The sequence below is a fragment of the Eptatretus burgeri genome, chromosome 16 (assembly GCF_056783735.1).
Source record: "Eptatretus burgeri isolate ZD-2024b chromosome 16, Ebu_testis_v1, whole genome shotgun sequence".
NCBI classification, from domain to species: Eukaryota; Metazoa; Chordata; class Myxini; order Myxiniformes; family Myxinidae; genus Eptatretus; species Eptatretus burgeri.
Window position 1 is genome coordinate 62,900,197 of NC_140976.1, and position 25,048 is coordinate 62,925,244.

The following is a 25,048-nucleotide window of genomic DNA, read 5'->3' on the forward strand; positions in this document are numbered from 1 at the left end:
CGTCTTTGAGGAATTGTTATCGACTAGTTGTTGGCAAACTAAAGCTCCACGATGGCGGCTCCCTGCTCCACTCTCTGTTTGTCTAATTTCAGTTGTAATAGTCCAGTCCACTTTTCCAAAGCTTAATCCTCAACATCACCTGGAACAAGCAAAAAGACACGGTTAACGTAAATAATTGTTTATGATTGAAATGTTTCCATGAATTAGTTGATGCCCCTGTAGTTGTGCGTCATATTCCGTAGTAAATAACTATGCTTTGTACAATTATACTTTGCCTTTGAGCTTGGAATCATCTTGTTTCTTGGTAAATTTTGTCTTTTGTTGTGGTTTAATTCGATGCGTTTTGCTTTTGTCTTCAAAATGTTTTCCAGTTTATTAATTTTTTTTTGTTTAGTTTGAATCACTTCCCTTCACAGATCTCGCACTTGAGTCCGGCAGTGCATTATTTCACCTTAAGTATCACGGAGTACGGTGGTGGTACTCCATACGCGGGGATGGCATGGGAAAAACAATCGCCGCCCCCATCAAATGTGTACAAAACAATACACTGAAGAGCTACTGTAGAGTGAAGTCATAAGCCTTTAAAAAGGCATCCATCCATACCTTTTATTCTTGATGTATGTATGACGTGCTTTTATCTGGTTTCTTGTTGCTGTTGCTCTCCACCGAAGGTGACATTGGCATTAAATTATTATTTTGATGGAGCCAGTTTGACTCGATTCTTATATCAAGAGAGCATTTCACAACCAGGGCGTGAAAAGCTGTCATGGTAAATCAAGGTGCGTTCATAAATTAAACTGAAATATAATGAATGGGGAGGATTAAAAAAAAAGAGAGGGAGAGGGAACAAGAAAGGAAGAACGTAGTTTGATGGGGTGGGAGAGGGAGAGAGAACAAGCATGCAAGAGAGAAAAATATCAGTGGAATGAGAACAAACAGGTGGACGACCTCTCAATTGAATAAAAACTGAAAATATTCTAGAACATGAGGGTTTCTTTCTGAAAATCTACCCATTATGGCGTTGCTCCTTTCACCAGTTTCATTTATTTGAGTACAAGCAACTGTTTTGTCAAAAAACATCTCAGGTTGACAGGAGATAGCCTCGAGGTATGCACAGTTACCTCTCAGCCGTGTGGCTGTAAACGGTCACCCTGGTGTTTCACAGGTGGGACGATTCATCGATGTGTGTGGCATCTCTCAGATGGACGTAAAACTGGGTGTCCCGTCTACTGGTAATGGTTAGAGGAGGTTCAACATGCCACGGTGTTCTTCCTGAAGAGTAGGTGACCTCTCACCAGCACCCTGAACAAATTCCAAATTCCTGCCCCTTGACTAACCCCCCCCCCCCCCCAGATTGTAATCCTTGCCTTGAGGCTGCTCTAGCAGCATCGATCTTGCCTTTGAGCCTTGAAAGAAGAAAGAAAAGAAATCTTAGAAATATCAAGAGTGAAAAATTCCTCCTGTTCAAATTCTTTGGATTGTATGAACTTTTACAAAACTTCCTTTTGTCCCGAACCTTCAGTATTTGATCTTTAATATTAGCTTTGAGGGTGTGCTTACTTTGTCTTCAGAAGGTTTGGCAAATATCTCACTTGTCACAATTTTACACAACTTCATTTAATGGCAGCAGTAAGTTATTCCCACCATCTTGTGGGATTGGCCACGGAATGGTTTTTGCTCCTTGTTTTCACGAATCGGCTGGCCAGGCCTGACGTTCGACCGAAGGTGATTTGGGCAGGAATTCTGAATTTGTTCAGGATGCCGGCGATAACACATGGCAAGATCTTTAACGTCCACCAACACCCATTGCTGGCAGATAGGTCCTCCGGCTTAACGCCCATCCGATGGACGGCACGCACACATTCATGCCTCGCTCCGCATGTGAAACACCAGGCTGACGGTTTGTATCTGGGTCGAGATTCAGACCCAGGTAAGCCAAGTCAAAGGTGATTACACATACCTCGAAGCTATGGTCGCAGCCCATAAGATATATCACCTTTTGAGGTATCAGCAAAGGAAACGGTTGTTGGAATTCAGAGACTTTATTAGATTTCTTCCTCTCCTGCTATTTCGCGCCGACACTCTCCTTGCCAGTGCTCCCCTCTGTATTTCAACTCCACGCCTCTGTTCTCTGACCTTTAAAGAGCACCGTGCTTCATGCACTGTCAGGACCATTTCATATTCTCACGTTCAACCTCACCTCCTCAACTTTGCCTCTCCCACCACTCACCGGCATCCACATCTTCACCTCCTCGTTGCCCTTTCTGTGTTTTTATTTTTTTAATTTCTGTGATATTTTCTTCCTTCATCTCTTCGTCAAGGTAATTGTGCACCTGCTGATCCCTTTATATTTTTTTATTGGATACATTGTCGCACTTCAGTGTTAATTCTCTTATTTAGCTGCTTCACTTCGTTTTTATTTATTTTATTATTTACACTCTCTTTGGATGTCTCGGGACAGAATGCACAGATTACATTTATTTCACGCACTCGTCTACATTTTGTTGTTATTTATGCATTGCCTTTCACCATCGTTTCATTTCGCTACGTCACTGTTCTCGGACAAAATATCAAAACTTTTGAATGAGCATTCAATGATGTGTTGAGCATTTTGTTGCTGTGGCCAACAGACTTGCCATTGATGTTGTTTTCTGCTTCCATCCCACTGCCCAGAACACCACTCGTCTTGTTTCTACCCTCCTCTCTCATCGCTCCACTGCCTCTGTACCATCACAGACGATGATCCATACCATTCCACGGTGCTGTGAGAACATTCTCATTCTTTATCTGTCTCTGTCTCTGTCTCTGTCTGTCTCTCTCTAGGTCTCTGTCTCTCGATCTCTGAATCTTGATGGGTTCATGTGCTCTCCATCATGCGTAACCACTGCCATGACTGTAAGAAAGTATATTTTAGTGCATTCTCATTCCATACATATTTATTGACAAGGACAGCATCTAAATAATATAGGGTGAGGTACATATACTTAGAAAACAGACTTGAGAAAAAAATATAGAATGAGAAACGGAATAAGGCATAAGAGCAAGGCCAGTAGAGATGAAGCAGGAATGTTAAAGCAGGCTGTGGAAAGAGGGGAAGAAGGGCGAGATTGGGACAGAAATGTACTGAACATACTATGTGGGGGGAATTAAAAGTCAGCATTTTGTAAACGTAGTATGGAGATGACCTCTCATGTCATGAATTCAAACAAAAATTACACCCAAATTATTTCAACATGCTTTTCACTGTTTGGATGCCCTGACGGCGTGGGACAATGGCAGCACTAAAGATCCACTGTGTCTTTCCCAAAGTTGAGGAAAGTTTTTACTGGCATGCTGAAATTTTTTTTTTCAAATTCCAACTACAATCAGTCACTTCTGGCCAGACATTTCAAACATACATGGACCAAACTTCCCCCTTGACCGGTATCCCATGGAGAAGGGGTGAATAATTGGGCCATTTTAATTGTAGTGTGTGTGTGTGTGTGTATGGATGTGTATATATACATATACTGTATACATATAGAAAGACGTTCACACACAGTACACACATGAGAATCCCAATGCTATAAACCCCCTCAGCTACCGGACCAGTTTCATCATTTATTGGCGAATCATCAGCAATAGCGTAGACAGCAATGCATACATAAATTGTGGTAGGAATTTGGAACTTTTTTTTCAGCATGCTCATAAAAACTTGCCAAAACTTTGGGAAAGACACAGTGGATCTTTAGTAATACCATTGTCCCACGCTGTCAGGGATTCTCATGTGTGTAGCATGTGTGAACGTCTTTATAGTTGTTGAGAAACTCTGGGAAGGGTTTAAAATAGCATTAGCACTTACCTTGTGTAAGTCTTCTTGGGTTGCTTTATGCAGCAACTTGGCCTGGAGGAGTGTGGGAGGGGTCAATCATTTAGATAATCCCAGCCACCTGGGTGTAATTGATTAGGTGAGAGCTGATTGGCTCTTCCCTCCACTCACAGGAGAGATATGTGGGTGCGTCTTTCTTTATTTATATATTGACTGCTTTTGACGTTTGCACGTGGTACATGCATGGGAGCCTCATTGGTATGCATTGCTGTCTACACTATCGCTGATGATTTACCAATAAGTGATGAAACCGGTCTGGTAGCTGAAGGGGTGTATAGCATTGGCATTATCATGTGTGTACTATGTGTGAATGTCTTTATAGTTGTTGAGGAACTCTGGGAAGGGTTCGAAACAGCATTAGCACTTACCTTGTGTAAGTCTTCTTGGTTTGCTTTATGCAGCAACTTGGGCTCGAGGAGTGTGGGAGGGGTCAATCATATATATGTATATATATATATATATATATATATATATATATATATATATATATATATATATATATATATATATATGATACAAGTTGGGTCACCTGATCACCATCAAGAAGATTGATGGTTCAAGTTGTAACAAAAATTAACCTGGGAGTGCACCACGGCAATGATGGGCCAAATTACCTCTTTTCCTTGTTTGAGTTTGTGCAGGACTCCATGTGGACCTTTGCATATTAATTTCTATTCTGCATACAGAATATAAATGTGTGTGTGTGTGTGTGTGTGTGTGTGTGTGTGTGTGTGTGTGTGTGTGTGTGTGTGTGTGTGTGTGTGTGTGTGTGTGTGTATGTGTGTGTGTGTGTGTGTGTGTGTGTGTGTGTGTGTGTGTGTGTGTGTGTGTGTGTGTGTGTGTGTGTGTCCAGGTTATAACATGTTTACCATTCGAGCTTTTGCCATCAAATTTTCAACAAACCTTTATGATAAGATGGAGAAAACAAAGTAATAAAATGTACAATGTTTTTTTTCGCTGTTGTTGTTGTCAAGTTTACTTCGAGTGTAAAGCAGATGCGGACGAGCTTTGCATTTTGAGATGTTTTCACATTTTTCATGTTTTTTTTTTTTGTGCATTTTCGAATTGCTTGGATTTGACTTCATTGACTAGCCCATCTTGTCCACTGCAGAATGAAGGCATCCTTCAACATGGTCCATGCAGTTCTATTCAATACAATTTTAGGCCATACAATACAGCGCAACTGCCAAAAATTGCTCAGGTTTAAAAATGTGGAAACGAGTCTTGTTTTTCATTGTGCTGGTTCTCATGGTAAAGCAATCTGAGAAAGCGTGCAAGCAATCCACAGGTCGTTGTTATCCCCCTTTCCCTACCTACCTAATACGTATTTACCCCCCGGCCACCCCCAAACTCTCCATCTCCAATCACTGTGGGAACACACTTGCACAACCCTTTTCTGCCATCAGAGGGATTCACGCTGCTCAGAGTTATAATACATCTGATTGATGTTATAATAGCATTAGCATGTGCAGCACATGAGTGGAGAGAGCGAAGAAAGAGAGTGTTGTCGTTTTGGATGGAGAGGCTCTGACGAGGTCGTCTGTGCTGGAGTTTGTTAGCGACTTGATGACGTGAAGAACGACAATAAGTTGAGTTTAATTGAGTTGGGTGGAGTTATGTAGGTAGTGGGAATCTGATGAAAGTCCATTGAGAATCAGAGAGAGGGAAGTTCGTTCACTCATTGCTTCAGAGACCCTGCTGCCTGCATGCCTGCCTGTGGCGAGAAGACCACACGGAATTCCAATCGGTCAGACGAGTCGAGGTGCCAGGGATGAATGCCTGGAGGACTCGGTGTTTAATCTCTGATCCTTTTATCGCAATTTATTTCATCTGCCCTTGCTTCCATTTCATCCTTCTTTTGATTTCCCCACCATCCCTTCCTTCTCTTTGTCTGTCACTGCGTGAAGCTTGCTGTGGTCGAGTAAGGTAAGCATTCGGGGGATAGGTATTCATCCTCTTTGGGGATTGTTCCATGTGTTGGTCAAATCTGGAGCGACCGCTTCCACCTCATTTAAGCGAAGTTTTCCGAATCGGATTTTACGAAAACCCCCTTTTTCTCAATATCTCCAAACTGAATCATCATTGAATATAAACACTTCTTTATTCTTCCCTTAAAAGCATGAATTTTCTTTTCTAAATGCTTCGCTTTCCTTATTTCTCCATCAGGAGTGTTCCACGTGTTGTTCTTCACAAATTTTTTTTTTTTTACAAAACTGTGGGTCAGCTAAGTGCTTGGTCTACCAACTGTCCTCCCACACCTACAGCAGCACCTCCTTTATCTGTGCTTTCAACAAAAATTCTTTCCACCCATCCCATGATCTTTATCTCCATTTGGGAATTTGGAATCAGCATCCCTCAAACCTTCATGTCCCACCTTTCTACATCCCACCTCTCCCCACCCTCTCAATGCTTCCTCCTCACCCTAACCACTTAAACCTTCCTGCTCACCCCACACCTTCAAAACCTCCCCACACTCTGCCCCCACAAAGCCTCCCACCGTCCCTAACAATGTGAACCTCAAACATTCGAGGTCTTCATTCTCAGCTCACAGATCTCTCAATCCAGGACACGGCTGATAAACCAGACATCATCTGTTTAACAGAATCCTTCCTTCCACAGGACATCCCTGACTCCTCAGTGTTTCTCCTCAGATTTCATATGCCGAAACTCCCCCAGTGGAGTTTCACTTTACATCAATAACTCAATTTCTCACTGCTCTTGTACTGATCATACATACACCTCCCAACCCCCAAGAGAACCTTTGGCTGCGACTTCCCCTTCACTCTCACCTGCTCTTTGTCTGTATGTTGTACCATCCAACAAACAGAGACGACTCCATCAGCATCTCTCACTCGGACTACTTCGAATATTACCTCTTTCATTAACATCAGACCATTACAATGGTCGCAGTGGTTATCCAGCACGCCTTGGAGTGCATCAAGGTAACAAGCCGGTGTTTCTTGTGCCTCTTTTCATCTCCTCATTGTTGCAGCCGTTGTTTACAATGGTGAACCTGGTGGAATTGCATGCATGGACTGGACAGCACCAAACTTATTGGCAGCTTTCAAGATGTGTAGGCAGCAATTGGAGCTGTATTTTCAATGTAGAGCCATTACGGAGAGCAACCAGGTGCCACTGATCCTACTTCAAGCAGGAGAGGAAGGCCTCAAACAGTACAACACATGGACGTTAACAGACAAACAATGGTAGCAACATACGCACATTTTCAATTGCTTCGTGAAACAAATTGAGCTCTTGGACAACTTCCTGTGCAGCTTCCCTTCGCAGGGCAGCTCACCGGATGATGAGATTGGCGCAAAGCCTTTGGGACCACCAATCTTTGATGATAGGAAGGAAACCACGGGGTAACATTCCTGGGTCAGATTGCGGGAGAGTGTGTCGGAATGGTGCTGAGGTGTCGTTCACCAGACGGCGGTCTCCTTGGGTTAACCTGAGGCGGTCCCTTCGGGTGGGTGCCTGGAATGTCCTATCCCGAAGAGAGGATGATCACCTGTCTCTGTTATCATCTGAGCTCAAGCGTTTGGACATCGGTATTGCAGCTCTCTCTGAGGTTCGGAGACCGGATTGCGGCGAGATCATGGTGGGTGGTTACACCTACTATTGGTCTGGTCACTCTGATGGTTACCATACTCAAGGAGTTGCTGTAGCTGTGTCCAATAAGTTGACCCTAATGATAATTGAGGTAACACCGGTCAAAGAGCGTATTATGAGACTAAGGATTCGTCACTCCTTAGGTGTCATTTCCCTGGTCTCTGTTTATGCTCCGACTGAGGCGAGTGATCTCACCGTGAAGGACACATTCTACGCCACGCTCGAGTCTGTGGATGATCAGTACCCCAGACGAGATACACTTCTAGTCTTGGGGGATTTCAATGCATCGACTGGAACTGATAGGGATGGTTAGGAGACGTGTGTTGGTCCCCATGGGTCAGTGGTTCATGGTTTCAGCACCCACAAGCTCATCGCTGGACTTGGTATTCCAACGCTGGCGGTGTGGCAAAAGAGATTGACCATGTCCTCGTTGACGGTCGCTGGAAGATGATCCAGAACTGCAGGGTCTACCGGCGTGCTCAGTTCCTCACTACTGACCACCGGCTTGTTGTAGCAACTCAAAAGCTGCACCTTAAATCCGGGAGAATGGTACCATCCCAGCCTAGGCTGGATGTTGGCAAGCTTAAGGATGAGAGGGTACCTGAGGAGTTTGTGAACAGGATGAATGGACATTTACGGGGTCTGGGTGCTTTGGCGGGTCCTGAAGAGTTGTGGAGTGCTCTCAAGACCACCGTCCTTGATGTTGCCGGTGGATGCCTTGGAGCTCACCCAGGGCAAAGAAGAATTTTGTCTCTCAAGGGACACTGGTTACCATTGACCAGAGTCGCAGGGCCAGGCGGAATGGCAGAGCTGAGCTGTTCACGGAGCTGAGGCGTAAAACTGTACGTGCACTAAGGGTGGACAAGGAGGCCTATGTGTGAGGAATCCGTGAGGGGGTCGAGCATCACCTGTGGACAGGTGATTCTCGTCCCGCTTTCAGGGGAATTCGCGCATTGCGTTCATCCAAGCCCATCCCTCGGTGCACTGCAGTTCGAGCAGAGAGTGGTAGGCTCTTAACAGAGGAGTCTGAAGTGAAGGCCCGCTGGGCCGGTTACTTTGAGCAGCTGTACCAGGCTGATCCCCCCAGCTGTCGAGTTGGATGTCAAGGGTGTTACAATCCCTGTTGCTGACCCTCCAATCAATTGTGGTCCACCTTGACTTGTGGAAACACGGGCTGTGGTGAACCGGTTGAAACGGGGTAAAGCTCCAGGTATCTGTGGCATCCATGCTGAACTTCTCAAAGCTGGTGGAAATACTGCACTCGTGTCCTTGCACGCAGTTTTGTGCTCTGTCTGCAAGACAGGCATCATTCCAACTTATTGGAAGAGGGGCCTTGTTGTCCCTCTCTGGAAAGGGAAGGGTGATCGCCAAGACTGCAACAACTACCGAGGGGTGACGCTGCTCTCATTGCTAGGCAAGGTCTTTGCTCGGATAATTCTCGATAGGGTTCGCCACCATCTGCTTGAGCACCAGTGTCCAGAGCAGTCAGGCTTTACACCAAAGAGGTCAACGATTGACCGTATCCTTGCACTTCGTGTCCTCACCGAACGCAGACGAGAGTTTCGGCAGGGGCTGCTTGCAGCCTATGTTGATCTCTGCAAAGCGTTCGATTCAGTGAATCGGGATTCCCTCTGGAGGATTCTTGGTCTTCGTGGGGTGCCACCAAAACTGATCGATCTGATGTCTGAACTCTACTCTGGTACTGAGAGTGCTGTGAAATGTGGTTGTACCATCTCTGCTTATTTCCAGTTGTTACTGGAGTTCGTCAGGGGTGTGTACTGGCCCCCACACTTTTCAGCACTTGTATGGACTGGATTCTAGGGAGGATGTTGGAAAGATCAAGCTGCGGTGTATCGTTTGGGAATGTCCAGATCTCTGACCTTGATTTCGCAGATGATGCAGTCATCTTTGCGGAGACTTTTGATATCCTTTTGGGGGCCCTCGAGGTGCTGATTGAAGAGTCGGAGCTGCTGGGATTACGGGTTTCTTGGGTCAAAACAAAGATCCAGGTTTTCAATGACATCTTGGATGCTGCTGTCCTGTCTGTGTCTGTTTGTGGTGAGGATGTTGAGGTCGTGGAGAGATTCGCTTACCTTGGCAATGATATTCATGTCTCTGCTGCCTGTGAGTCAGAGGTCAATAGACGTCTGGGTCGAGCCTGGGGAGTCATGGATTCACTGGATCATGGGGTGTGGCTCTGCCGGTACCTGTGCGGGAGGATGAAAGTCCGAGTCTTCAGGTCCTTGTTGCTTCCAGTCTTGTTCTATGGATGCGAGACTTGGACTCTGACCAAGGATCTGAGATGGAGACTTAATTCCTTTGGTACCAGGTCTCTTCGGAGAATCCTTGGCTATCGCTGGTCGGAATTTGTGTCCAACGAGTGGTTGCTGAGAGAGACTCGGATGAGATTTGTTACCTGCATAGTCTGTGAGCATCAGTTGCGGCTGTATAGACATGTGGCTCGTATTCCTGATGCCGATCCTGCTCACCAGATTCTCTCAGCGAGGGAGTCTCGTGAGTGGAGGAGGCCAAAGGGCCGACCACGTGCCTCGTGGTTGCAGCAGGTTGACCGGCATCTCAAGGAGATGGGGATGGGCCTGGCATCTGCCTCGGGGATGGCCAGATGGAGGCCCCTGGAGTACCGCTGGAAAGTGGACTCAGCGACGCGCTTTTCTAGCACATGCTCCCATTCCTGACCTGACCTGGACAACTTCAGGATCTGCCAACTGGAGCTTCATAACTACAGCCAGAATACTGGCGAGTCATTGGTGAAAACTTCTCTCCCAGAAATGTGATTTCAGCTCCAAACAAGAAGATGATGAATGCTTGTTGGAATAAATAATTGCAAGTACCCCAATTCCTTTCTTCCAGAAGGAGCTTTTAACAAAACATAAGACCTTTACTTTTGACGATGCCTTGAAACTGGGACACACACACACAAAGCCTCCGCCACATACATCAAACAGTTACACGCTTTGAATGGCTTTGCAAATAAAATGACAGACAACGTAAACACCTCCGCTGTTTGCCTCAGACGCAGCAAATGCAAAAACTGTGGAACCTCAACCTCCAGCATACGAGGTCCATCTAAAAAGTAAGGGGACTGACTTCACAGAAATTTTGTTCCAAAAAATATATTGAAATCACAGCTTGTCCCCTTCAAAATAGTTTCCCTCCAGTTTCACACACTTGTCCATCCTCTTCTTCCACGCTTCGTTGCACCCCCGGAAGGCTTCTTCTGAAATCCTCCGAAGTTCCATCGTCACGGCCCTTTTGATGGCCTCCACATCAGGAAATCAGGTCCCTTTGATCACCCCCTTGAGCTTGGGGAAGAGGAAAAAATCACAAGGGGCCAAGTCTGGTGAATACGGGGGTTGCTCCAGAGTTGGCACATTCCTCTCTGCCAGAAACTGTCCGATGCTCAGGGCACTGTGAGCAGGGGCGTTGTCATGGTGGAGCACCCAGGCGTTGTCTCCCACAGATCCCTCCTCTTTTCCCCCACTGAACTCATGAGGCGCTGGAGGATCTCTTTGCACACGTATTGATTCACTGTTTGACCCTGTGGTAGAAACTCGAAGTGGACGATGCCCTTGATGTCAAAAAACGCGATGAGCATCACCTTGACCTTCGACTTTGACATCCTTGCTTTCTTTGGTCTTGGTGATGCCGGACTTTTTCAATGACGACTCTGCCGTTTGGTCTCAGGATCGTATTCGAATATCCACGATTCATCCCCAGTAATGACTCCCCGGGCAGGTCTGGAGTGTCCTCGAGGGGCTCGATAATGTCTTGACAAACAGTGACTCTTTGCTGTTTCTGGTCCTCGGACAACAGCTTGGGGACCATCTTTGCACACACCTTGCGTAATTCGAGATTTTCAGTGATGATGCTCCAGACAGTGTCCTCATTGTCCTCATTGATTTGTCCTTCAACTCTGCTGTGCCCCCCTCCCCCATTGTCTTATTGTCTTAAAATGTCCGTTCATTGTCCTAGAAAATCACATGTTGTGGAGATCCCTGGTTTTCCCACCGGTGCAGTAGTTTAAACAGATGAAAGTCTTGGGTGATCCTCAAATGCTCAGCAGCTCGTCTTACGCACGCACGCACACACACACCCTTTGAGAAGAATTGCTAAATATTCAGGTAAACTTCATCTGGACACCAACACACAATGTCCTTGTTGTTTGAAAGATGCCACGTGATCTTTGTTGTCCACAACCTAATTGGATGTGCTTGCTTATTTACTCAGTGCCTTATGATCACCCCAGACATTGTTTTTTCTATCCCAAGGCCCTCCGGTTAACGTTACCTGCAACATCTTCATCAACAGCTTCGGCTCCATTGCAGAAACGACCATGGTGAGCTTTTTCCGGTCTCCTCATGAGTCCTTATTTTTCTGGGGCCACCCGCACCTGCTCTGATTTGTTCTCGGGAGCTCTTTGGGGATGCTGTAGTTTGCTTGGCCAATGTGTTAGCCTCATATGACACCGATATAATGTTGCTCCTGGTTTAAATGTGCCTCATTGACCTTGGAATGCTGATGTTTATTTGCTTTAAAAGAGAAATGTATGTTAGGGGGACATCATGATTCTTCATTTTTTAATTCATTCTTTTTCCAGAGAAATCCTATTTAAAAATGTGACTTTGTGCTAAACTCATCATAACCCCCTCCCACTTACATTACCATTCCCTATGTGAACGCTCACTTCTGGTATCCCAGGTTCAGTTTCTATCAGCGTGTTGATTGGTCCATTCATCGTCTCTTGTCCTCACAATTGATGTACAAAGTACATTGATTTCACCTTATGCCCTTGCCCTGCATCTTTGAAGGAACGTAGAAAGAAAGGTTCAAATGTCCAACAAAGTCTTTGTTTCATGTGGTTTGAAGATGAAGGGGTTTACAGATTCATACAAATTGGGATGACAGGTGTCTATTGAAAAGGTAACAGGAAATTATCACCTGGGATCACAAAACCTTAAATCCTTACCCAGCGTTATGTAATCCCGTTGGTTTGAATGAACGGCCATGTGAGTATAGATGGTTGGTTGAATCTCATTGTGTTTATACAGTAGTTTATGAGTATTCATATGATAAGAAAATTCACAATTGGGTCACACACGAAACCATGCAAGAGTTTCATCTACCAGCGATTGTGTCCTTTTTAAATCAAAGTAGCCTCTTGAGCCTGACTCCATTAAATCTTCAAACCAAAAGTCCAAGATACATTGTGTTACAAGGTAATCCACCAGCATCCTGGTTCAGAAGAGATAAATGTGTGAAAATAATTCAATCTTCCGCAAACCAGCTCATTGGCGAGACAAACTGGTTGAAATCAGGTGAGCCCAGGTATGGGAGCATGTGCCGGAGCAGCGTGTCGCCGCGTCCACTTTCCGCCGGGACTCCAGGGGCCTCCGTCTGGCCATCACCCAAGCAGATGCCAGGCCCATCGCCATCTCCTTGAGATGCTGATCAACCTCCTGCAATCACGAGGCACGTGGTCGGCCCATTGGCCTCCTCCACTCACGAGTTGAAATACGACAAATGCGAAATCTGCATATTACGTGTGCACTCAGTTGAGCATGTGGTGTTGAAATTAGTTGAGAGATACAAAACAAGGAGGGACAATAGAGAAGAAAACAGAAAATTTCAGATTTGTGGAGTGAGGTTGAAATTAGTTTGTAGAGTGCTTGGAAATGCTCAACGTCCACCAACAACCCCCTTCTGGTAAAACTACCAAAATCACGAATCACTGCTCACCTTCACTCTTTCATATCTCTTTTTTCCCGCCTTTGGAATAAACTTCCTCACTCTGTTCAATCCGATTCTTCCCTCCAGACCTTCAAAACAGCTGTTCACCACCACCTCTCATCGTCCCCCATCCAAATCCTCGATCTTTTCTACCCCCGTTAATCCACCCCAAACCCACCTCCTTCAAGTTCCCTGCTTTCCTTCCTGAATGGTCCTCTAATGTCCATCTTGTATACCTCATGTTCCTCGCCCCATCCCTCTCCCTTCCACAGATCTCCCAATGTCTCTGTTCCCCACTGTCTCCTGTCCCTCTTGTCTCATGCCCCCCTTGCTGTGCGGTGTGTGCCAGCATCCACCAACAGGAGACTCCAAAGTAGAGATGGTGGAACTATCTTTCTCTGAAAGAACATCTCTACATGGCATAAAAATGATCAAAAACGGATCCCCTCAATGACAGACCTTACAGCTTATCTCCAATTATCAGCAACAACATGGGATCCATCATCACAGTTCATATGAAATCCTTCCTTTTCTCCAACAACCTTATCTCAGATCACCAACTCGCTTCAGACCAGGTCACTCCACCTTGGACATGCTGCTTCTACTCACCCAGCAATGGATGGAGCTTTTGACTCTGTCTGGCATCATACTCCCCAAACTCTCTGCCTACCGTATTAAGATTATTGGAATCTCCCACGATGAAGCTGAGTCTATGGCTGATCTCCTCACCATCACCGATAGGTCGGTGGTCTCTGTCTTCTAACACCTCCTTTCTGGTATTGCATGCACCCTCTGCTCTTTCCATACTTTGTCCTCCCCAGGTTTTTGCGGGGCTCACACGGCCCACCTTCAAGCCCCTTCTACTAAAGCTACCTCAATCCAGGATCACTGCTCACCTCTACTCATTTGTTCATTTTTTTTCTCCCACATGTGGAACCAACTTCCACATCCTCTTCAATCTCATTCTTCCATCCAGGTCTTCAAGTCCGCTGTTCACCACCATCTCATATCGTCCCCAATCGAAAACCATGATCTTTTCTACCCTCGTTAACCCCATCCAAATCCCCCTTCCTTGCAATTTTCCAGTTTTCTCCCCTTGGAGTTTCCTTCTGTATCCATCTTGTCCACTCCATGAATGCGTGTTTTGCGTCCTGTTTTTGTCTGTTACGTCCTGATCCGTTCACTGGATTAGCTCTTTCACGAGCCTCGACTATGTATACAACAAATTGGGAGAAAAAGGGAACGAGTTCGAGAGGATACGGGGATCAGGGAAAAGTATGGATGGTGGATTGTAGAGTAAAGGCGATAGAAGGCAGGGATGGAGTGTCAAAAATTTTGCCACATTTGCTTCTGTAACATATTGACGCTCCTTCAGTCGGCAGCCAGCTTTGAAGCCAGGAGGCAATGTGGCATCTAGATTATACAGGTCGGTCAAATACGAATTCCTTCCCTGACAGGTAGGCCTGCAGTAGATTGGGCAACATTCGTCATCACAGATTTTTATTGGATGGAACTTTTGGCGAACAATTATGGCTTTATGAACATATTTCAACTCCTTAGAATGAACAGTGAAATGTAAGAAATAAAAATTTAATGATCAAAATCCATTGAGCCTTTGCAAATGAATTAAGTGAAAGTATACTACAGCATGCCTGGTGTTGGCGAAATGGTTCGGTTGGTGGGCTTGGGATCCTCGGATCCTGAGTTCAAATCCCACTCGGTTGTTGAATTAATACCAGGTGGGGTTGACTCTGCCTGTCATCCTTCCGAGGTCGGCAAAATGAGTGCCAGCTTGCTGGTATCCTGTGTCGGAGTGGTGACCCGTCCAGGATTGTGCCCAATAGATAAGGAGACTGATTAGACAGCACCAACACTCTGCACAGAGTATGGTCCCAATGGATGGATGGATGGACACTAGAGCCAGTGTATTTCGCGTGGCCTAGCAGGAACTGCAGACTGAAACATGTGAACACAAAATGTCAATTTTTTCTATTTAAGTTTTGCTTTTTTGAAGTGATGACATGACTGGATGTCACAGTTAGCTGGGTTTTCGATACAACGACCATTTTGCACACCGTATCGTTTGTTAAAATAAGACTCGACTGTAAATGCCAGGATAGCTAATTTTGTCGAGTGGTCACCTCTGAGTTGTTTGGTCGTGCATTGTATGTAGTGTGTTCTGATGCAGTGCCAAGAGGAGACTCCAAAGTGGGGCAGGCCATTCTTCAAAGGGGACATTAAGCCAGCTGGAAGTACAATATGTGGACGTAAAAGTTCCCATGAGGTCTTTCGCAATCGTATGCCCTTGGACCAATACTCAAGTGACATGACCCCTACCAAAACAATAAGTTCAATGTGCATGTTAAGTGTATTCTGCTAATGGATATCATGATTTAGTTAATGGAATACGTAGTAACGACGTGGATTCTGAGTTTGGTTTGAATGGCTGAACTTCTGATTTGTGAACACTTACCCTGCTGGAAAGGCAATGGCAAACCACCCTTTGTATTACTTGCTGTGAGACTACTTCAGTAGCTTCTGTTCTGATATTAAGGGGGTGTAGCACGATGGGTGAGTGCAAGGAAACATATATATATATATATATATATATATATATATATATATATATATATATATATATATATATATATATATATATATATATATATATATATATATATATATATATATATATATATATATATATATATATACACACACAATGAAATGCGGTTACAACAAAATGTGTGATCAGCCAATGTGCTTCTTGCTTTACAGAAGCTTCCCTGTATGAATAAAATTGCAAATCGAATGAGGGATTTAAAATACAAGTAATGTCAGAATGAGTAGTCGAAAGAACAAGATGGTAGCAAAGGGAATGCATTGAATATCCCTCATAAAGTCATAATAAAGATATCTTCTACATCCTTCTTCTTCTCCAGTTGGCTCTCAGGCTGAACTCAGATGACATTTCTCTTGGTCAATCATAGCATTGTGTAGTTCCTCTATGGTCTCCAGGCCCGTATCCTTCTTGAACATGTTGAAGTAGTTGAGAGCTGGTCTGCCTCGCTTTGGCCTCCCATGATTCGGTGTCCAAAGTACGTACAAGATCGGAAACAGGTTCATTTTTTTGTTGTTGCAGAAAACCAGCTCAAAAAGGGAGCGACGAGACAGACTTGTTGCTCCAGCCTCTGAGAATTGAGATTCTTCGTCTTCAACATTTCCGAATACAAGTGGAACTGCTGGTAAAGGAGGCCGACTAAAGCATCGCCTGATTCTCGAAGCTACAAGTGGCTAAACCACGTGTCTGTCCCATTGCACAATTTTCAACACAGCAGGGCGGCAAACGGTGGCATTCTCAAGTCATCATCCAGTCATGGGAACTGAACATTAGGCATTCATTTTGAGAAAACGAGTAAAAATTACATTATTGATTAAAGTGCAACACAAGCTGCTGTTTACTCTCCTCACTGCAAGTGGAATTTGATTGTTTATCTCTTTTTCGAAAGCAGACCGGACGTAGTGGCGTGCGCCTGTAATCCGGCTACTCGGAGGCTTGGGTTGGAGGATCGCTTGAGGACGGGAGCTCTGCGCTGGGCCGCGCTATGAAAGGATGTCGGGCAGCCCGGAATCATGGCGAAACCCAATCCTTATCCCTGTGTCGTAAGAGGCGACCAGGGTTGCGTCAGGAAGGGCATCCGACGTAAAACCTATGCCAAATCAGTATGCGGATCATAGCGGATGATCCGCTGTGGCGACCCCTAACGGGAGCAGCCGAAAGACGAACAACAACATCTCTTTTCGAAAGCAGCTCATGCCTCCCTTCATGATACTTTTATCATTACCTTCACAAGCCTTCTCATGAAACAATACAGTGATGATGGGCTGGGAGAAGAATGCTCGCCGACAGATAGAAATAGTTCGCTCACTTGAGCTGTTCTTGCCAATGCCCGGTGTTACGACTAATTAGAGCCTGAACTGATGTAGAATACATTTCGACAGAAGTCAATAGTGCTGATTTCAGGCCTCTCTCGTTTGCTATCAGCATGTCCTCAACGTGAAACGGCTCCTCCAAAACCTCTGCGGATGATTTGGGTTTGGGTTTTAGAAATTGTGACCTTGTTGCTTTTCAGATGCTTATCACCGGATCAAATCATGTTCCCGTTACGACAGTCTCATCGGGTGCTTGAACACCTCCTCTTTTTCATCCCCCCCTCTCTCCCTGTAGGACTACCGTCTCAACATCTTTCTTCGACAGCAGTGGAATGACCCACGACTCGCTTACCTTGAGTATCCAGATGACTCTCTGGATCTCGACCCTTCCATGTTGGACTCCATCTGGAAACCGGACCTGTTTTTCGCCAACGAGAAAGGAGCCAATTTTCATGATGTCACAACAGACAACAAGCTCCTTCGCATTTTCAAGAATGGAAACGTACTTTACAGCATCAGGTCAGCTGGTTTGTCAACCCTGCATGGTTTTCCAATATTCATAACTTTGTTGCATAATAACATTTCCCTGTTTTGTTTTGTTTTTGTATACATTGTCGAGGCACGTATGAGAGCTAACACACAACGCACAACAAGGGGGGCATGAGACAAGGGGAGTGGGAGAGGGAAGGACACAACAGTGGGAAACAGAGACATTAGGATATCTGTGGCAGGGAGAGGGATGGGCCGGGGAACATGGGGAATACAAGATGGACATTACAGGGACTTTCAGGACCTTACATGATAGGGAACTTTGTGGAAGGAAAGCAGGAAATTTGAAGGAGGTGGGTTTGGAGTGGATTTACGGGGGTAGAAAAAATCGAGGATGCGGATGGGGGACGATAAAAAGTGGTGGTGAACAGCTGTTTTGAAGGCCTGGAGGGAAGAATGGGATTGAACAGAGTGAGTAGAGGGAGTTTATTCCAAAGGTGGGGAAAAAGAGGAATGAAAGCGTGAAGGTGAGCAGTGATTCGTGATTTTGATAGTTTTACCAGAAAGGGGGTGTTGGCGGACCTTGAGCGACCTGCGGAAATGTGGTGGGGACAAATCGCAGACACAGCAGAGGGGGCGAAACCGGAGAGAAGACTGTAGAAGACAGAAAGACCACTGACCTGCCTGCAGTGAGAGAGTGAGAGGCCCAAAGACTCAGCCTCATTGTGGGAGATACCAATGATCCGAAATGCCTTGGTTTCTACAGCGTGAAGCCGAGAAAGGTGAGAGACAGGAGCACCAGCCCAGAGGGGAGAGCAGTACTCCATCAGGCTGCGGACGAAAGCTTTGCATGTCGTCAGGAGCTCAGGTAGGTCGAGGAAGGATTTTGCACGATGGAGGATTCTCAGTTGGCGACTGGCTTTGGAGGCCAGGTTTTGAAATGTGGCTTTCCCAGGAAAGATCATGGTGTCTACCATAAAGCCGAGATTTGTGATAGTGTCTACCGTAAAGGCAGATAGTGAGACCCAGAAGCTTGAAAGAAAGGACTTCTTCCAGAGGATTGTTGCGAAAGTGGATTGGGGGGGGGGGGGTTCCGGATGGTCCTTTCGGAGAGACATAGTGAGAGTGTGAGATTTGTCCGGATTGAAAGACGTGTTCCATGTGTTGGACCAGTTTGTGATTATATCCAGATCTGCAGAGGGCGTACAAGCTTGTTTGCCGGTCTAAGGGATGACAGATGGTACGGCAGAGGGTAAAGAGATGAAGAGGATTTTCCAGAGAGTCGGAGAGATCACTGATGAAAACCAGAAAAAGAACAAGGTCCAGAACGCTGCCTTGAGGAACTCCAGCCTGGACAGGAAGAGGGGATGAGAGAACTCCATTAAGGGCCACATGCTGGCTGTGACAGGAGAGGAAGTCTGTGAGCCTTGAGTGGAAATAGCCTTGGATACCATGGGAAGAGAGTTTGGTGAGCAGGGCAGGGTGCCAGACCATGTTTATAGCATGTCATATGTCTTGGGATATGGCTCTGATTTCATGTCTGGGAAAAGTCCTAAAATTGCTTTGCACCAGAAATATTTTACCAGGTTTTGGTAAAGTAGTCCAGTTTGTTGTGTGACAACTATATTTTTTGGCCAAATTTCTCAGATGTTTTATGGCCAAAGATCCATCAGACTCAGTGGGTTAATGTTGAGACCGCACGCTCCGAGTCAAGGAGGTTGCTGTTTCGATTCCGACCGTTGTATATTCTTACCAAAGATTTAATTCCTTGCTTGACACTCAGCATTTAAAGGATAGAGCACGGACAAACAACCAATAGTTGGCATCCATTGGGAGGAGGAAATTCCTCCTCAATTGCCCCACTGAGTATGGAGAAAAAAAAGTACCCACAATGCTTTGGAAAATGAAGTCAGTTTCCCTTATAGTGGGGCAACTTAGCATAACAATTGTGCATTTTGTGAGGAAAGCACCAAATTTGGCACACTAGTAGCCTATCATATTATGAACAGATTTGGATATTGGGCCATCTCAAATTCAGCCGCAGATGGCTGTGGCAGCCATTTTTCAAAATGGCCACCAGTGGTTACTGTTATGACACATATCTGCTTTACTGGAGAGGAATGCAGGTTGATAGTGAAAGTTTATTTACTAATAAAGGTCCAATAATGGTCAAAGAAAGTAACAATTTCATTTGGTTGAGAAAAAAAAGTTAAAGTGTACAGAAGACGAAGAAGGTGTTCTCTTCGATCCCAATTGACCAGGCACATGAACAGAACAATGCATGCATCAAAGGAGATGGTGGAGCAGTCGGCCTCACTGATAACCCAAGTGCCCTGCGGCGTTGGATGATTGCTGGGACAGAAGTTGCCAGGGCCATAGAAGAGTTCCAAGATGGCCGTCAACACTGGGGGAGGCGAGAGGACACACGTCATCACTACCAGACACCAAGTGTGCAAATCTCTTTCGCCAAGGATGTCCGTGCCCTTGTGAGCGTCATAGAAGAGCTTGGCAACCCCTTTGAGGAAGAGAGCATGGATCTGGTTGTCCTTGACACAAAGGAAATTGCAGGTCCTGCTGCAGTTGAGAATGTCAGGAATGTGAAGAAGATTGGCCATGAGCAGTTCTAGGCTTTCACCAGAGAATGCCTGGTGGAAAGGACCAAGCCAATTGATGATGCAATTCGTCGGAACAAGCTGAAGGTGTTTAGCACTTCCACCCCGAGAAGTGTGAGCAAAGGGAAACAGCAGCTGGCCTCTCTCAGGAATGACGTGGCACTTTTCTCACGGCTCTACATCAGTTGCCAGACGAGGGATGGAAACCTTGAAGAGTTCTTTCGTCATGAGAATCAAGTGTATCCTCCAGCTCTCTCCGATGGAGAAAGTCTCCATCTAGGTACGAAGAGTGATCTCCTCAAATGCTTTGAAGAGTTCTCCAATGCCCAATCAGAGGCTCCTGATACCACCAGCCTAGTTATTGATGGGGCAGTCATTGTCCAGATGCTGAAGCCTGCGGTAGCCAAGAGCTTTGATGACTATGCCCAGGATGTCTTCATACCGTACCTGTCAAGAACGCTTCAGACTGTGTCACACCTGGACCTGGTCTGGGACCGCTACGTTGCTGATTCACTGAAAGTCAGTGCAAGATCAAAGCATGGAAAAGGAGTGAGTAGACGCGTGGTCAGAGCAGCAGTTATACCTGGAAACTGGCAGAACTTCCTCCGAGTGGACACCAACAAGACCGAACTGTTCAAGTTCCTATCAGAAGCTATCTTCAGGTGGTTTGACCAGGATGACAAGCAGCTGGTTATCACTTATGGAGAGGCAGTCCTGAGCAAACCACCACTGCTAGACCTGGCCTTGCTCGCTCCATGCAGCCACGAAGAAGCTGACAGTCGAATGTTGTTGCATGCATCCCATGCAGCCAACCATGGTCACCACAAGATACTGATCAAGACAGTTGACACCGATGTTGTGGTGTTGGCTGTGTCAGTGGCTCAGGGACTGCAACCAGAAGATGAACTGTGGCTAGCATTTGGCACTGGGAAGACTTTTCGGTACCTGGCACCCCACAAAATAGCAGCTGGCCTAGGACCAGAGAAGGCACAGGCACTCCCAATGTTTCACGCTCTGACTGGGTGTGACACTGTATCTAGCTTTGCTGGACATGGTAAGAAGACTGCTTGGACAATCTGGACCGTTCTGCCAGAACTTACAGATGCACTGCTGAAGCTATCCTCTGCACCAAGTGGCATACCAGATGATGTCATGCACACCATCGAGAGGTTCGTCATATTGCTCTATGACAGAACCAGCACGTTCAACGACATTGACAAGGCCCGGAAGAAACTCTTCATGAAGAAGAACAACGTGCAGCTGATCCCGCCAACTAAGGCAGCTCTGGAGAAGCATGTGAAGAGGGCGGCCTACCAAGGAGGCCATGTGTGGGGTCAAACACTGCTACCAACACCAGAGCTGCCTCCTCCATCCAGCTGGGGCTGGGTCAAGAATGACGAGGGGGTGTACGAGCCATACTGGACGAAGCTACCCAAAGCAGCCCACACCTGCTATGAGCTAGTATCGTGCAAGTGCAAGAAGAGCTGTCTGAAGCCTTGCGAGTGCAAAAAGGCCGCACTTGAATGCACAGGTGTGTGTGTGTGTGTGTGTGTGTGTGTGTGTGTGTGTGTGTGTGTGTGTGTGTGTGTGTGTGTGTGTGTGTGTGTGTGTGTGTGTGTGTGTGTGTGTGTGTGTGTGTGTGTGTGTGTGTGTGTGTGTGTGTGTGTGTGTGTGTGTGGGAGAGTGCGAACAAAACTGAGAGAATATTAACAGAGCGGACTGTGTCACTGATTCAGAAAATTTAAATCAAACATCTCTCGATCAATTTCTATGAGTGAGATGTCGGTATTCATATGAATGAGACGCAGCCCATGATTCGTTTGCAACCATGCTCAACAACCATTGACTTTACATAAGCGATGTTGGTATTCATATCAATCAGCCGCAGCCCTTGATTCGTTTGCCACCATTCTCAACAACCAATTTCTCTGAGTGAGATGGTCGTCCGGTACAACAAATAATTAGCAGCCATCTTGCAAAATGGCGGCTATCTTTAAACTTGAGGTGGCTACAGGTTATGTTTTTCTTAATTCAGCTTTTAATAAATGTTCAAACCAATGTTAGAGTGAAATTATAGTAACCGCTAGTAGCCCTTTTGAAAAATGGCTGCCACAGCCATCTGCGGCTGAATTTGAGATGGCCCAATATCCAAATCTGTTCATAATATGATAGGCTACTAGTGTGCCAAATTTGGTGCTTTCCTCACAAAATGCACAATTGTTATGCTATATTTAGCTAAGTTGCCCCACTATTAGGTCAGCGGCTGTGTTTGTCTGAAATGAAGTCCAACGTTGTCTGGTGTAGTTGTGTTGCATCTTTTCCATGAGCCTTAGACCCTGAAAAATAAATATAAAAATGGGTGGGTGGGGTTCAACTGATGGTCGAGGCAATTGATTTTCTCTCTTTGTTAGTGAGAGTAGCAGGAGAGGTTGTGATAAGTTGCTGCTGAAATAGTTGCTTTCTTCTTCAAGGAAAGGCACTTCATATTTCTAATATAAGACCATCATCTGCACAATTTAATCAGGAAAACATGCTCACTTACACGGACAGGTCGTGTAAATAAAATGTGAATTTTAAATAAAAAGGCAAAAAAGTTATAATGTCTGGAGAGGTGACACTTTGCTTGACCGTTAGGCTTCTTCCTGAGACCTGACTTTGTTATTTTTTTGTTATTGTTGTACACATTGTCGAGGCTCGTATGAGAGCTAACACACAATACACAGCAAGGGGGGCATGAGACAAGAGGGGCTGGAGTGCGAAGGACAAAACATTGGGGAACAGAGACATCAGGAGATCTGTGGAAGGGAGAGGGATGGGGCAAGGAACACGGGGAATACAAGATGGACATTACAGGGACTTTCAGGAAGGAAAGCAGGGAATTTGAAGGAGGTGGGTTTGGGGTGGATTAACGGGGGTACTTTTTTTTTTCTCATTCATTCATTTTTGTCCAATGATACATTTCACCATCCCAACGACACTTGATTGTAAGTGTTCAAAATCCCATGGTATTTTCCATACAGGAAGAGGCAGATTGCCCAGTACCACAGCCAAATGCAAAATTCCTGCCTAGTGGTCAAGTGTACATACAGTGCCTTCAGGAAGTATTCACATCCCTCGACTTTTATCACATTTTGTTGTGTTACAGCCTGAATTTTAAATGGATTAAATTAAATTTTTTTGTCACCAATCTACACAAAGTACCCCACAATTACAAAGTGAAAACATGTTTTCAGAAATGTTTACAAAATAATTCAAAATGAAAATCTGAAATATTTTGTATCAATAAGTATTCGACCCATTTTCTATGACACTCCACAATGAGCTCAGGTGCATCCAATTTCCTTTGATCATTCTTAAGATGTCTCTACAACTTGATTGGAGTCCACTTGTGCCCAATTCAATTGATTGGACATGATTTAGAAAGAAACGCATCTTTCTATATGAGGTCCCACAGTTGGCAGTGCATGACAGAGCAGAAACTCCACCAAGAAATCCAAGGAACTGTCTTTAGAACTCCGAGATATAATTGTGAAAAGGCATAGATCTGGGGAAGGGTATAAAACAATTTCTTGAGTGTTTAAAGTTCCCAAGAGCACAGTGAGCTTCATCATTAGGAAATAGAAAGAATATGAAACTACCCAGACTCTTCCTTGAGCTGGCCATCCGACCAAACTGAGCAACCGGGCAAGAAGGACCTTGGTCAGGGACGTGACCAAGAACCCAATGACCACTCTGGCAGAACTACAGAGTTCCTTGGCTGAGATGGGAGAACCTGCCAGATGGACAACAATCTCTGCAGCACTTCACAAATCTAGGCTTTATGGGAGAGTGGCCTGATGTAACCCACTCCTGAGAAAAAGGCTCATGACAGCACACCTGGAGTTTGCAAAAAGTCACATGAAAGACTTTGAGAACATTAGGGAAAAGATTCTGTGGTCTGATGAGACAAAAATTGAACTATTTGGCCTGAATGCAAAGCGCTACATCTGACGGAAACCAAACACAGCTCATCACCCATCTAACACCATCTCTACCATGATACATGGTGGTGGCAGCATCATGCTATGGGGATTCTTTTCGGTGGCAGGGTCTGGGATACTTGTAAGGATAGAGGGAACAATGAATGGAGCCAAATACAAACAAATCCTTGAGGAGAACCTGCTTCAGAGTGCAAAAGATTTTTGACTGTGGTGAAGATTTACATTCCAATAGGACAATGACCCCAAGCATACAACCAAAGCAACACAGGAATAGCTTCAGAACAAGAATGTGAAAGTCCTTGAGTGGCCCAACCAGAGACCACTCTTGAATCCCATTGAGAATCTGTGGAATAACTTGAAGATTGCTGTTCACCGACACTCCCCATCCAACTTGACAGAGCTCAAGCAAATCTGCAAGGAAGGAAGAATGGGAGAAAATCCCCAAATGCAGATGTGCAAAGCTGATACAGACATACTCAAGAATACTCGATGCTGTAATCGCTGCCAAAGGCACTTCTACAGGATGGTGCAGAGCCGACTGACACATTTCAGACCGCTCTTCTGTCCGAGGGGTGGGGTCGGAACTTTTGGGGTTGTGGGAGCATTTTTCTAAGACAATGCACTGCAACTGGTGGAGACCACCTTCCTGTTGTTATCTACCATAAATAAAACAATAAAATTTATAACAATAAAATTGCAAGCTTTGAACATAAACCTCGTATGTTTCAATTGTCGCATATCCAAATGTGCCAGTCAGCTCTGCACCACCCTGTAAAAAGTATTGACTCACGGGGTTGAATACTTAT

At 45.3% G+C, this 25,048-nt stretch overlaps 2 protein-coding genes across 6 annotated transcripts in view; both read left to right on the plus strand.

The window, feature by feature from the left end:
- LOC147011191 (glycine receptor subunit alphaZ1-like) overlaps positions 1-25,048 on the plus strand; it is a 151,540-nt gene that overhangs the window by 73,105 nt on the left and 53,387 nt on the right. For 4 of the 5 annotated variants that reach the window (XM_085860399.1, XM_085860400.1, XM_085860398.1 and 1 more), the window contains 2 exons: positions 11,770-11,837; positions 17,457-17,680. In XM_085860399.1, coding sequence (XP_085716525.1) covers positions 11,770-11,837; positions 17,457-17,680 — 292 coding nt within the window. Of the gene's footprint in view, positions 1-1,379; positions 2,760-11,769; positions 11,838-17,456; positions 17,681-25,048 lie in introns of those variants that run through there. The other variant, XM_085860402.1, reaches the window with a different exon arrangement.
- Positions 20,546-25,048, plus strand: part of LOC147011192 (uncharacterized) — a 5,485-nt gene continuing 982 nt past the window's right edge. The window contains exon 1 of the mRNA XM_085860327.1: positions 20,546-21,590. Within this exon, the coding sequence (XP_085716453.1) occupies positions 20,647-21,590 (944 nt within the window). The 5' untranslated portion in view covers positions 20,546-20,646. The remainder of the gene's footprint in view (positions 21,591-25,048) is intronic.